We start from the raw sequence: 13,945 nt of genomic DNA, 5'->3' as shown, positions 1-13,945 counted from the left end.
TCCACAGGGTTATAACATAAATACATCAAATAACATTAAACGAGACACTTCGGACTTTTTGCCTTTATTTACCCCTCCCCCCTTAGTATAGCAACCCCCCCCCCCCCCGTCCACTCCACCTAATATGCTAACATGTCCTGCTGCACAGTGCCATGTAGAGACCATTTCCCTACCGCTCCCTTACCCCTCAAAGTGTCTGCTAGTACTTTACCCTACAGTATAATTTCTTATATACCACCTGCAAGTCTAAAAGCTTTCTGAGCAGTGTGCTTTCAGGAACTGTAGGTATTTTTCTGTCCCTGGAAGGCTCACAATTCAAGGGGGTCTTGTTTTTAGCTCACACTACAAATCAGATGGCGCTAAATGCTGAGACGCCCATTATATTCCTATTGGTAACTCGGCATTTAGCTCCTGCTGATTTGTAAGCGAGCTAAAAACGCTAGCACACCTTAGTAAAAGACCCCCTTAAGTTTGTACCGGAGGCAACAGAGGGTTAAGTGGCTTGCCCAAGATCGCAAGGAGCAGCAGTAGGATTTGAACTGGGCTTCTCTGGTTCTCAGTCCACTGCTGTAACCATTAGGCTACTCCTCCCAGGGCTGCCAAGAGACTGGGAGGCAATGGAGGGTTAAGTGACTTGCCCAAGATCACAAGAACCAACAGTGGAATTTGAACTGGCCACCTCTGGATTTCAAGCCTGGTGCTTTAACCACTAGGCCACTCCTCCACTCTTGTGTACTTTGTACAATGTTCTAGGGTATGCCCAGTTCTCTTGTTTGTAAGCTACATTGATCTCTGGAGGTATGTGTGGGATATAAATGTCATGTAATATTCAGACTGGCACCTGAATAACTAGGTGGATAAAAGTAAGGACAGCTCTAATTTTATCTGCTTACTTACCCCCTCCCCTCCCCCCATTTACTTAGCTGTGCGGTATTGCTGACACAGCCCATTTAAAGCAAATGGGCTGTGTTGGCATTAGCGCACCGCCAGCCACTAGTGCGGCTTAGTAAACAGGGGGGGGGGGGGGTGGTTATTTGGTTAGTGGTTTTGAATATGGCTGTTAACCAGATAAATGCTGGCTCTGCCCATGGACTGCCCTGTCACTAATTGGACAGAGCCACAGCGGTCAGAGCGGATAAAAAGTGGGCTGTCCAGTTAAGTGTTGCTGAGTATTTGCTCCCAGACTGCTCAGCCTCTTCTGCCCGCTTAAACCACACTGAACATCTACACCTGGGAGATTAGTTTAAGAAAATATATAGTAAAAATAACAAACAATAGGGGAATAAAGTAAAGAGAGTGGAGGAGTGACCTAGTGGTTAGAGCACTAGTCTTGCAATCCAGAGGTGGCCGGTTCAAATCCTGCTGCTGCTCCTTGTGATCTTGGGCAATTCACTTAACCCTCCATTGCCTCAGGTACAAACAGGGGCGTAGCCAGACAGCAGATTTTGGGTGGGCCTAGGCAAGACGTGGGTGGGCACCAAGTGTTCTCCACCCCACCAAAAAAATATCTCAGCTTGTGGAAAAATGCTTCTCTCCACCTTGGCAGTCTGCAGCAGGCAGGCGCTGAAAACTGAGAATGTGCAGGTGCCAGTATCGTGGAGAGTAGCGTTTTCAGCTGGCAGAGATTGGGATCCCCGCCAGCTACTGCTAAATCTGTATTACTGTTGGGTGGACCTGAGCCCTATGTGGGTGGGCCCTGGCCCACCCTATCCCACCTGTGGCTATGCCACTGGGTACAAACTTACATTATGAGCACTCCTGGGACAGAGAAATATCCAGAGTACCTGAATGTAACTCACCTTGAGCTACTACTGAAAAAGGTGTGAGCAAAATCTAAATAAATAAATAAAGAGATGATAAAAGTAACAGGTGGAATAAAGTTACTCCAGGCATTCAAGTTGCTGAAAAGCTATTTATTTGCAAATTAGAACGTGCTGAATTTCTGTTAGAATGAGTCAACCTCACATATGAAGCTATTCTCCCTTGCAAGAACATAAATGTATATAATAGCATGTTCATTATGGGCCTTCCTGTTTCAGGTAAACATGGCGTATGTCCAGAGTGGGATGCGTCGATTTGTATCTATGTACGTCCAGGACCTGGTCAGTGTCAAAATGATGTGCAGTGTCCGGGGAATATGAGATGCTGTTACTACGGCTGCAAACAACAATGTGTTAGGCCTGACGGTAGGTGTCAGCATGGGAGTACAGCAGGAGGGTTGTTCTGGAAGCTATTAAAAAAACAGGAAGTACAGATACAAGCCAGCGATGTCCTGGTACGTTTTCCCCTACACATGTCAATCCCTGTGTGAAGATTTTATGAGGGAAAACCACAAAGAGGTACTTATTTTCCAAGTCACAGGAATTCTGCAGGATTACAGATTTTGTTTTGTTTTTTTCCTATTCACCAGCAGCCATTTTGGCATTGTCTCTTATATTAAAGTTTAAAGAAAAATTTCAGCACCTAAAGAAACTGACATTTCTATGTCTTTCTCTGTCCTAGTGAAACCTGGCAAGTGCCCAGTGCAGTGTGCACCCTCTTCATCTAGCAGACAGTGCCAGGATGATGAGGACTGCTTTGGGAATTCAAAGTGCTGTGGGGACACCTGCCAGGATCCTGAGCCAGGTACCATTATATCAAGTGACAGTGGCCCAGCCCCTCCATGTGAACACTTATCAAAGCTGATATCTGGCTGGGGGGAGGGGGAGGGGGAGGGAAATGATACTAGAGGTGTGGGTGGGGAAGCAATAACAGAGTGCCTAGGATAACAGGATAAGCAGGTGCATATTTCAAGCCTATTTTGTAATGAAAATTAGCCATCTACTTTTCCTTCTAGAATCCTTGCACAAGTGGCAGATAACACGCCTACATTTAAGCTGTGATCACTTACTTATACCAGCCCTATGACTGGTGTAAATGCTCACACCTAGATATAGACCTGAATACGCATAAAGTATAGAATAGTATAATTTATGCATGTATTTGCGCATTCTGCCCATGTTTTGCTCATGGTATGTACTTTTCTGCTAGTAGTAACTAGGATTCCACTGTTCCTAAATTTAGGCAGCTCCTTATTGAGTTACTCCCAGTGTGCAGAATATTTCAACATGACTACAGAGCCGAATAAACCAAGGGTCTTACTAGGACCATGTTGTTTCCACACAGGACAAGGAAGCTGGCACATGTTGTATCAGTATTGTGGTGGAAGCCTTTTCTAACGCAATAACAATAAATCCTCCTACTGTCATCTTCCCCACCTTTGACTCTGCCCTGTCACGTCTTGTTCTCAGCATTCATTTGCCTCTCCCACCTGCCTCAGCCATATCTTCTCACTTGTCCCTATCCCAGCCTTCAGGACAATCACTGTTCAAAATAAAGGCAGGCAAGGATTGTTTTGGGCACCCCCCCCTTCCCTTTCAGGCTCATTTGCTCACACAGTGAGTGATTCAAAAAAGGCAGCGCCTCTGGGTAGCTCTGAACACCTTAACAGTGCCCCTCACCTCTGCCACCTAGAGGTGTAAAAATGTTTCTTACCAAAGTAAAGAGCAGAAAAAGATCAGGGTTTTTGCAGTAACATCTGCATAATCTTTTCAACTTTTGCAAAGATTATTATTATGATTACCAGAGACATTAATGTAGAACCTTTGGAATGAAACCCTTCAAATAAAACTTGTCTCCTTCCTTTTTTTCCTCTTGTTTTGACTTTTTTTTTTATTGAAATGGTAGCAAAAAAATAATTTCAAAAGCATATCTGGAGGATAATTATATCAATAAAGCCTATAGTGGAAATGGGGGTCACCTTTAAAAAAATGCATTGTTATTTCTCTGTCACTGAGAACAATGCAAATTCTTTGGTTTGGTTGCGGGTGAGGGGAGAGGAACAAAGTTCCAAGGGCTTTTGTTTACAGACCCCTTTCTAATACATATTCAACACATAAGCTTATTTATGACAACATGAGTATGTGCTCAGGGCACCAAACTTGGATTTCTCTTGTATGTAATCTACACCCAGCCTTCTTCACACAGACATAAGAAAACAATTACCAAAAATGCAATTGGAACAACTTAACTGACTTGAATATCAAGAAACATGAATATGCTCATAAATGCCCAGTGTAAGAGGTTTAAGATAGCTAAGCCTTCCCAAATGGCAGACAGAAGCTAGATCTTGATCATTCAATTCTGATAGGGTAGGTTGAGAAGAGGGCAGGCACCAGGATGGTGTTTGAGCCAGGAATCCAGGAAGCGCTCTTTGCTTATTGCAGCCAGGCCCTCCTGACTGTGACTGCTCCTGCCCAGTGGAATGATCCAATGAGCAACTGGAGGAGGGGGGAGGAATTTCTCCAACTCTTGCAATGATGGGGGAGGGAAAGCACAGAGAGCAGTGTACAAGAATATTTGGGAGGGGCACAGTAAAAGGAGAGGACAACTGAGTGAGCATGGGAGTACAGTAGTGCACAAGCACCATCAAAATCCAGGATGGTCTAGGGTAGGAGAAAATGAGGCTGTTTGAGCTACAGCTGAGCAGGGGAGATTGTGAGCTCAGCCTCTGCTGGTGTTACTGTTCCTCAAGCACAGCAGCAGAAGATGAGAACTGACAAGTTCCCTTCCCCTCTCCTGCTAGCCTATGACATGGATGATCCAAGGCATGGACATGGAGGGTTGACTCTGGAGATGCCCAAGGTCAGCTCAAGGATATCTGACTCCCCAGATAAACCTTCAGCTATATCTCCCCTAGGGCAACTCATGGCCTTCTTCTTCACCCCCTCCTCATATTTAGCATCTCCCCTTCTCTACCCATGGTGTCCAGCATCTCTCTTTTTCCCTAACCCTCCTCACACTGTCGTGCCCAGGATCTCCATCCTTTCTATTTCTCCTTTCCCTCTGGTGTCCAGCATCTCCCCCTCCCCCCCCCCCCGAAAGTGTTCAGCAGCTTCCCTTCCCTGCCTTGCCCTTTCTGTGGTGGCACCGGCATTTCAGTCAGCTTTCCAATATAGCATTCGTCATGCCTAGTGTGGGGCCTTAATTTTTTGACATTATATTACATGACAAGTGCTCTTATATTTCGCAAATACCATAAAGTTCCATGTGAATTCCAGGCTTAAAGATCCAAGTAGTCCAACACCTAAGTCTTTTGGTCAACCCACTGTGTTATGTGTGAGCCTGGTGTGGAGTTTTCAACTGCCAGCTAGTCTATGAGACAATATAAGATATCCGACCCCTAATGAAGCCTTGAAGAGCGAAACACGGACCGTGTTGGGTTCAGTAATTTCCAAAGATGGACTCAAGTGTCAGCATTATTGCCCTTGTTTTACACTTAAGTATAATGCCGTGGTACCCGACTGTGTACAACATTCTGAGGATTGTTACACCGTTGATAGTGACTCAATTGATTAATATATTGACTATGGAGTACATTTTGGATGTATAATCAGTTTGATGTGGAGCAATGTGGACTTCTCCTGATAAATAAAGGATTGTTGAGATAGCTACATCGTTTCTCAATGAGACTTTTATTTATCCTGCTGAGTGGAAGAGCTGCGGGCTATATTTGGTCTAATGTAAGGGTATTTGGTGTCATACAGTGGTGGAAATAAGTATTTGATCCCTTGCTGATTTTGTAAGTTTGCCCACTGACAAAGACATGAGCAGCCCATAATTGAAGGGTAGGTTATTGGTAACAGTGAGAGATAGCACATCACAAATTAAATCCGGAAAATCACATTGTGGAAAGTATATGAATTTATTTGCATTCTGCAGAGGGAAATAAGTATTTGATCCCCCACCAACCAGTAAGAGATCTGGCCCCTACAGACCAGGTAGATGCTCCAAATCAACTCGTTACCTGCATGACAGACAGCTGTCGGCAATGGTCACCTGTATGAAAGACACCTGTCCACAGACTCAGTGAATCAGTCAGACTCTAACCTCTACAAAATGGCCAAGAGCAAGGAGCTGTCTAAGGATGTCAGGGACAAGATCATACACCTGCACAAGGCTGGAATGGGCTACAAAACCATCAGTAAGACGCTGGGCGAGAAGGAGACAACTGTTGGTGCCATAGTAAGAAAATGGAAGAAGTACAAAATGACTGTCAATCGACAAAGATCTGGGGCTCCACGCAAAATCTCACCTCGTGGGGTATCCTTGATCATGAGGAAGGTTAGAAATCAGCCTACAACTACAAGGGGGGAACTTGTCAATGATCTCAAGGCAGCTGGGACCACTGTCACCACGAAAACCATTGGTAACACATTACGACATAACGGATTGCAATCCTGCAGTGCCCGCAAGGTCCCCCTGCTCCAGAAGGCACATGTGACGGCCCGTCTGAAGTTTGCCAGTGAACACCTGGATGATGCCGAGAGTGATTGGGAGAAGGTGCTGTGGTCAGATGAGACAAAAATTGAGCTCTTTGGCATGAACTCAACTCGCCGTGTTTGGAGGAAGAGAAATGCTGCCTATGACCCAAAGAACACCGTCCCCACTGTCAAGCATGGAGGTGGAAATGTTATGTTTTGGGGGTGTTTCTCTGCTAAGGGCACAGGACTACTTCACCGCATCAATGGGAGAATGGATGGGGCCATGTACCGTACAATTCTGAGTGACAACCTCCTTCCTTCCGCCAGGGCCTTAAAAATGGGTCGTGGCTGAGTCTTCCAGCACGACAATGACCCAAAACATACAGCCAAGGCAACAAAGGAGTGGCTCAGGAAGAAGCACATTAGGGTCATGGAGTGGCCTAGCCAGTCACCAGACCTTAATCCCATTGAAAACTTATGGAGGGAGCTGAAGCTGCGAGTTGCCAAGCGACAGCCCAGAACTCTTAATGATTTAGAGATGATCTGCAAAGAGGAGTGGACCAAAATACCTCCTGACATGTGTGCAAACCTCATCATCAACTACAGAAGACGTCTGACCGCTGTGCTTGCCAACAAGGGTTTTGCCACCAAGTATTAGGTCTTGTTTGCCAGAGGGATTAAATACTTATTTCCCTCTGCAGAATGCAAATAAATTCATATACTTTCCACAATGTGATTTTCCGGATTTAATTTGTGATGTGCTATCTCTCACTGTTACCAATAACCTACCCTTCAATTATGGGCTGCTCATGTCTTTGTCAGTGGGCAAACTTACAAAATCAGCAAGGGATCAAATACTTATTTCCACCACTGTATGTTTAGTGGCGATATATGTTTATGAGGTGTGGGTAACAGCACTACATATATGTGATGTTATATCTTCACAGGATTTTAATATAAACTCTGTAGTATGTAATAAAACATTTTGCAATGCCATAGTTGTGGTAATAGATTGCATGGGTTGCGGCCTTTGAGGACCAAGTTGCCTACCCCTGGTCTAGTTCTAGGTTTATTTTTCTTATGATTAAAAATTCATCTATTGTTGTTCTCTTTTCCCCTTCCCCGGGATTGGTTTAGTAGGTGTCTTTCTTCTATGTTTGTGCAGCACTGCGTACGCTTTGTAGCGCTATATAAATGCTAAATAGTAGTAGATTATTTCTTAGTATATTTTTACTCTGTCTAAGTTTCCACCTGATGACTACTTATTTTCTGTTTACAAGTGTTATCTTGAAGGATTTGTATAGAAATTCAATAAATATGAAATAATAAAAAAGTATAAGTTTTAGTAGGCTTCTTCTCTTCTGATCAGCCACTTGAATGCAAGTTGGTACAGTAAATCAGTTCTCCAGCTGCACCTGATCCACTTCATGATGAAGCTCTGGTAGTGTATTCCAGTAAGAGGAGGGTTTTATTATTTTTTTTCTCGGTCTCTAAAATGTATGTGGTTTATCCATCCTACTGAATCACAAATACAAATGCGCTGTTCAAATTATCATCACGCATCTAGCCTTGTATGTAGTGCTGGCTGTAGCCATTGGGTGGCAGCAGAGGGCACACTTGCAAAAAGGTTTGTGGAGCTCATTTTTATTCTTTCCAATCCACTGGAAGTTGGAAAGAATTATAAAAAAAGGATTGAGAAATATTTCTCTGGGACCAAAATAACTCTGAAAATTAAATGAATTGGATGAAACTTGGCATTGGGAAAAACAAATGAAAAGACACACAGTTCAAAAATGGGCCAAATCAGACTAGGATCCCAGAGGAATTAATCTCCCCCTCCCCCAATAAAAAAATATGGTCTAATGCATAGAAACTTCCACACAGTGAAACACAGCAGTTGGGGAATTTTTCCTTTCAAACTGCATCTCCCCTGTTCTCTACTGTCCCCACCCTCCAAATTTACACCACTCCAACTCAGCTACCCCCTACAATGGCACCACCACCTCACTAAAATGCCCCATCCCCCAAATTAGCCCTCACAACTCAATCACCGTCCTCCTATCTGTCCAACAACCCAAACCATCCCCAATTTCTCCCACTCCTCATAACTACCCCCCAACTAGCCCCACACAACACGAACAGTATGCATACACTCAAAACAATCGTTCTACATACACATTCCCTCACATACACACAGTCACACATTGGAAAGATTTCCATGGGCCATAGTAACATAGTAGTTGATGGCAGATAAAGACCTGTACGGTCCATCCAGTATGCCCAACAAGATAAACTCATTACATATGGTATGATGTGATACTTCACATATATACCTGATCTTGATTTTGCCTTGCCATTTTCAGGACACAGATGTAGAAGTCTGCCTGGCACTGTCCTTGTTCTAAATTTCTGAAGTTGTCGAAACCCCCGAAAAGCTCCACTGCAGCCCATCCAATTCTATTCAGCCACTATCAGGGCACAGACCGTAGTCTTGCCCAGCACTGGCTCTGCTTCCCAATTAGCAGTGTTGCTACCTGATCTCTGCTAAGCTTCTTTGGACCCATTCCTTCCAAACAGGATTCCTTTGCATTTATCCCATGCATTTTTGAATTCCTACTACTACTACTATTAAACATTTCTATAGCGCTACTAGACTTACGCAGCGCTGTACAAATGAACATGAAAAGACAGTCCCTGCTCAACAGAGCTTACAATCTAAATTGGACAGAAGAACAGACAGCTAGGGGTGGGGAAATTGCAGTGGTAGGGGTGATAAGTGAGGGTGTTGAGTAAGAGAGTCATGGTTAGGAGTCGAAAGCAGTAGCAAAGAGGTGGGCTTTAAGCCTAGACTTGAAGACAGCCAGAGACTGAGCCTGACGTACTGGCTCAGGGAGTCTATTCCAGGCATAGGGAGCAGCGAGATAGAAGGAACGGAGCCGGGAGTTAGCAGTGGGGGAGAAGGGGGATGACAGGAGTCATTTACCCAGCGAATGGAGTTCACAGAATTCCATTACCGTTTGCATCTCAACCACCTCCTGGTGGCATTCCAGGTACCTACCACCCTCTCAGTGAAAAAAAACCAAAACTTTCTGATATTTTTCCTGAGTCAGTCCCCTTTCAACCTCTGCATGCTTTCCTCCATCCTTTTCCTGCCAGCAGCTGGATCTGGCTGATAAACTGAACAAACTCTAAGGCAAAACTCCACTCACCTTAGCAAATTCTGAGTGGGTGGGGCACCCATGAATCTTCTCAGTGATTTGCAATGTCCTAGGTGGCCTTTCTCTTGAAGAATTAGGAACCAGTGCTGTAAATGCTGTGCTTACAGAAATAATGGTACAGTATGTCCTCTTGCTGGTCTCTATATCTCTGTAAGCCTTTATCTCAGGAATAAATCGCTCTCCTCAGGAGGGAAGAAACGTGGAGGGGCATTTTCGAATGGGGCCGGCCATCTCTAAGGGCGCCCATCTCCGAGGACGGCACTGCGAAGGGGTGGGGCCAACCATATTTTGTTTCGATAATACGGTTGGGGCCGGCCAAATGTCAGAGATGGCTGGGTTTGAGATGGCCAGCCTCGGTTTTTGCCGATAATGGAAACCGAGGCCGGCCATCTCAAACCCAGCCAAATCCAAGGCATTTGGTCATGGGAGGAGCCAGCATTTGTAGTGCACTGGTCCCCCTGACATGCCAGCCCCCCAAATCCCCCTCCCCAAAACTCTACACCATTACCATAGCCCTTATGGGTGAAGGGGGCACCTACATGTGGGTAAAGTGGGTTTGGGGGGGGGGGGGTTGGAGGGCTCCCATTTACCACCACAAGTGTAACAGGTAGGGGGGATGGGCCTGGGTCCACCTGCCTGAAGTGCACTGCACCCACTAAAAACTGCTCCAGGGACCTGCATACTGCTGTCAGGGAGCTGGGTATGACATTTCCGGCTGGCAAAAAAAGTTTTTATAGTTGTTTTTTTGAGGGCAGGAGGGGGTTAGTGACCACTGGGAGAGTCAGGGGAGGTCATCCCTGATTCCATCCGGTGGTCATCTGGTCAGTTCGGGCACGTTTTTGGGACTTGGATCTGAAAAAAAGGGACAAAGTAAAGTCGGCCAAATGCTCGTCAGGGCCGGCTTTCTTTTTTCCATTATCGGGCGAAGCTGGCCATCTCGTACAACACCCCTGTCCCACCTTCTGTACCCTGCCGACATGCCCCCTTGACGTTTGGCTGGCTCCACGACGGACTGCAGTTGAGGCCGGCCAAAATTGGCTTTCGATTATGCTGATTTCGCCGGCCTTGAGAGATGGCCGGCCATCTCCCGATTTGTGTCGGAAGATGGCCGGCCTTCTCTTTCGAAAATAAGCTGGATAGTATTCCATATTATGCATATTCAGACCTAATAGAACTACCACCCAGAAATGCAAAAAAGTCCTCCCGCACATTCCTCAACCTTCATCCTCCCAACTGTAAAGGCTTGAAATACAAATCAATGCATGCATCAACCGTTTCCTATACAAGCACAGAGCTCTGGAACACACTGCCACGAAACCTGAAAACGGTCTACGAAATGACCAATTTCCGCAAACTCCTGAAAACTTATCTCTTCGACAAAATATATCATAAAGAACAACACACATAACTCCACATTTGTTAAGATATCCAGGAACGCTCTTCAATGCCCTTTGCTTTCACACTATCATATACCTAATGTCTATGACTTAATACTATCATATATCTCACCACCATGCACCCTAAACTTCTGCTAACATAAATGTATACTCTTTTCTATTTCCAGTACTATGTATTTCACCATCATGCACCTAACACCTGCTGTAAAACCAAATGTATATTCTTTTCCATTTCCAGTTTCCATGATGAATTGTAAGCCACATTGAGCCTGCAAAAAGGTGGGATAATAAGGGATACAAATGCAATAAATAAATATAAATACATTTTAATGATTTTATATTACTAAAGTTAATAATTTTTCTTTTTGTCCTTACTTATCACTGGAGGAAGTTATTTTATTTCTTTTTTGTAGTGAGTAAAATCCAGAATGCTATGGTCCTAACTGTAGCTTGTGATTGTTATTGTTACACAGGCGTCTTGACTCAGTTTATTTCTTCTGTTGCAGAACACCCTGGATTCTGTCCAAATGACCTAAGAAGCAATGATCAGTATTCTTCTGAGATTCCGCTTGCTCCGCTCTGCAAGTGTGACAGCGAGTGCCAATCAAACGAGAAGTGTTGCTTCTTTGGCGGTAGGAAGCAGTGTGTGAAAGCCTTGGCAGGTACTATTTGCATGGGGCATCTGGGAGAAGTTTTTATATGCTGCGACTTTTGTTTATGTGGACAGTTACCCTTTGGGCTGCAAAAGGTATGCCCTGTGTGTTTTCAGTGAAGAAGCTTTTTTGAGGGAAATTGCATTCTTATGGTTTATGCAATGAATATAATTTTCAGGAGATGATTTCCTGTCAATTATTGGGAACAAAACAAATTGATGTGGATTTTTGTCTGTGTTTATACACTGCAAAAGTGTATTTCAAGCCCTAAGAGCCTTGAAGTAAGTCTTTTTCCTCTAGCTGGCAGTAGGGTGATGTGGAGCTGTGTTAGTCCATTTTTAAAGGTAATAAATAGAAATAAAACAAAACAGAGAAAAGAAAATAAGATGGTTTTATTTTTTATTGAACTAACAATGAAGTTTTTGATTAGCTTTCGAAGGTAACCCTTCTTCTTCAGATCAGAAATAAGCAAATGTTGTTAACTAACAACAGTATATATAAGTGAAACATCAAATCACTCCAATGACAGTTGCACAGGAAAAGGGGGGGTGGGCAAGGCAAGAAACAGGAGTGGCTGGGTGGATGAGAAACAGGGAGATGAATGGTAGATAAGAGGTTGACAAAGCAGATGGGCTAGAAAACCTAGTTCTTTGTTAAGTCCTGTCTGGTGGGTGTCAAAATATTTAATCACTAGTAAAAGAGGCTCGTTTCAGAGCAAATGAAACGGGCGCTAGCAAGGTTTTCGTCGCCAACACCCCCCCCCTCCCTGGCCAACCCCTTCGTTGTTCTGCCATTGCTCCGCCCCCAACGTCATGACGTTTGACGCGAGGGCGGGGCCTGGAGCGATTTCCCACCCCCCGCCTCCCTGCCTCCCTCCCTGCCAACCCTTTCGTTGTTCTGCCATTGCTCCGCCCTCGAGGGCGGGGCCTGGAGAGATTTTGGTGGCTTCACCACCACAAACCTTCGAACCTTTTTGAAGGAAGTCAGGGCTTGGCTTCACTGACGTCAGTGTCCTCAGAACGTTGAGGGTGAGTTTTATTATAGTAGATTTTGACTTCAAAGGTCTTATATTCCTGGATTGTCTTAACATTTTCTTTTAGTATTCTCACCATAAAATCATTGATACAGTGTTCTGCTTTTGTAAAGTGCTGTCCCACAGAGGTGACATCCTGGTTGGCATTGGCATTTTTCACATGATGTCTGTGCAAATTAAATCTCATCTTTAGCATCTGGCTTGTTTCTCTAATATAGCACCCTTCTTCACACTTTTTATACTGGATGACATATACCACATTTGAAGATGAGCATGTGAAAGATTCCTTTATGTTGAATATTTTCCTTTGTGAATTGCAGCTAGATATATTGCAAGCATGTGTGTCACTACTCCAGGAGAATGAACTACTGAAAGAGATATTCCCATCCCCACTAGTGCTAGCCTTCCAATGCCGTAGCGAGAGTGCCTGACACCCGGGGTGGGTCGCCGCTGCGCACCCCCCCTAGTGCAGGGCACGGTGCCCCCCCTCCGGAGTGCCCCCACTCCGAAACGCACCCTACTTTTCAGCAGGGCAGGCAGGAGGGCCGATCCGCCCCCAGTGCACGTCACTGGGAGCTGCGTCGGCTCTGCTGCTTCCCTGCTTTCTCTGCCCCGGAACAGGAAGTAACCTGTTCCAGGGCAGAAAGAGCAGGGAACCAGCGAGCCGACACCCCCGTGCATCCGGGGCGGACTGCCCCACCGCCCCCCCCTTCCTACGCCACTGTAGCCTTTCAACAGCCACCATTCTTAAAATACAAACTAGTGAAAAGCAAGCTCCCGTTAGAAACTCAAAAAGAAGAGCATGGCACACATCCTTACAATATATCTAGCTGTAAACTGTGCCATCACATTTCACAGGATCCCACAGTCATTCACAAAGGACAAATATTCAACAACGTCACATGTTCATCTTCAAATGTGGTATATTATCATTCAATGTAAAAAGCGCGAAGAAGGGTGATATGTTGGCGAAACAAGCCAGATGCATAGACATCGTATGAAAAATGTCAGTGCCAACCAGGATGTCAATGATTTTATGGTGAGAATACTAAAAGGAAACATTAAGATAATCCAGGAACGTAAGACCTTTGAAGTCAAAATGATTAAATATTTTGACACCCACCATACAGGGGGTTTCTAACCCATTATAAACCATAACATTCTACTGTTTTGTCACTCTCCTATCTACCATGTATGTCTCCCTGTCTCTTATCCACCCAGCTCCCCCTGTTTCTCACTTTATCCACTCCACCCTCTTCCTGTGAAACTGTCATTGGAGTGCTTTGGTGTTTCATTTCTGAGCTGAAGAAGAAGGGTTAACTTCTAAAGCTAATCAAAAAGT

At 44.7% G+C, this 13,945-nt stretch overlaps 1 protein-coding gene across 1 annotated transcript in view; it reads left to right on the top strand.

The window, feature by feature from the left end:
• The window catches only part of LOC115466967 (WAP four-disulfide core domain protein 8-like), a 52,780-nt gene that overhangs the window by 13,285 nt on the left and 25,550 nt on the right, over positions 1-13,945 (top strand). The window contains exons 3-5 of the mRNA XM_030198570.1: positions 2,040-2,186; positions 2,503-2,625; positions 11,424-11,579. Of these exons, the coding sequence (XP_030054430.1) occupies positions 2,040-2,186; positions 2,503-2,625; positions 11,424-11,579 (426 nt within the window). The remainder of the gene's footprint in view (positions 1-2,039; positions 2,187-2,502; positions 2,626-11,423; positions 11,580-13,945) is intronic.

The sequence above is a fragment of the Microcaecilia unicolor genome, chromosome 3, assembly GCF_901765095.1.
Source record: "Microcaecilia unicolor chromosome 3, aMicUni1.1, whole genome shotgun sequence".
Taxonomy (NCBI): domain Eukaryota; kingdom Metazoa; phylum Chordata; class Amphibia; order Gymnophiona; family Siphonopidae; genus Microcaecilia; species Microcaecilia unicolor.
The sequence above is the reverse complement of the archived record's forward strand: the minus strand, read 5'-3'. Positions and strand labels throughout refer to the sequence as shown.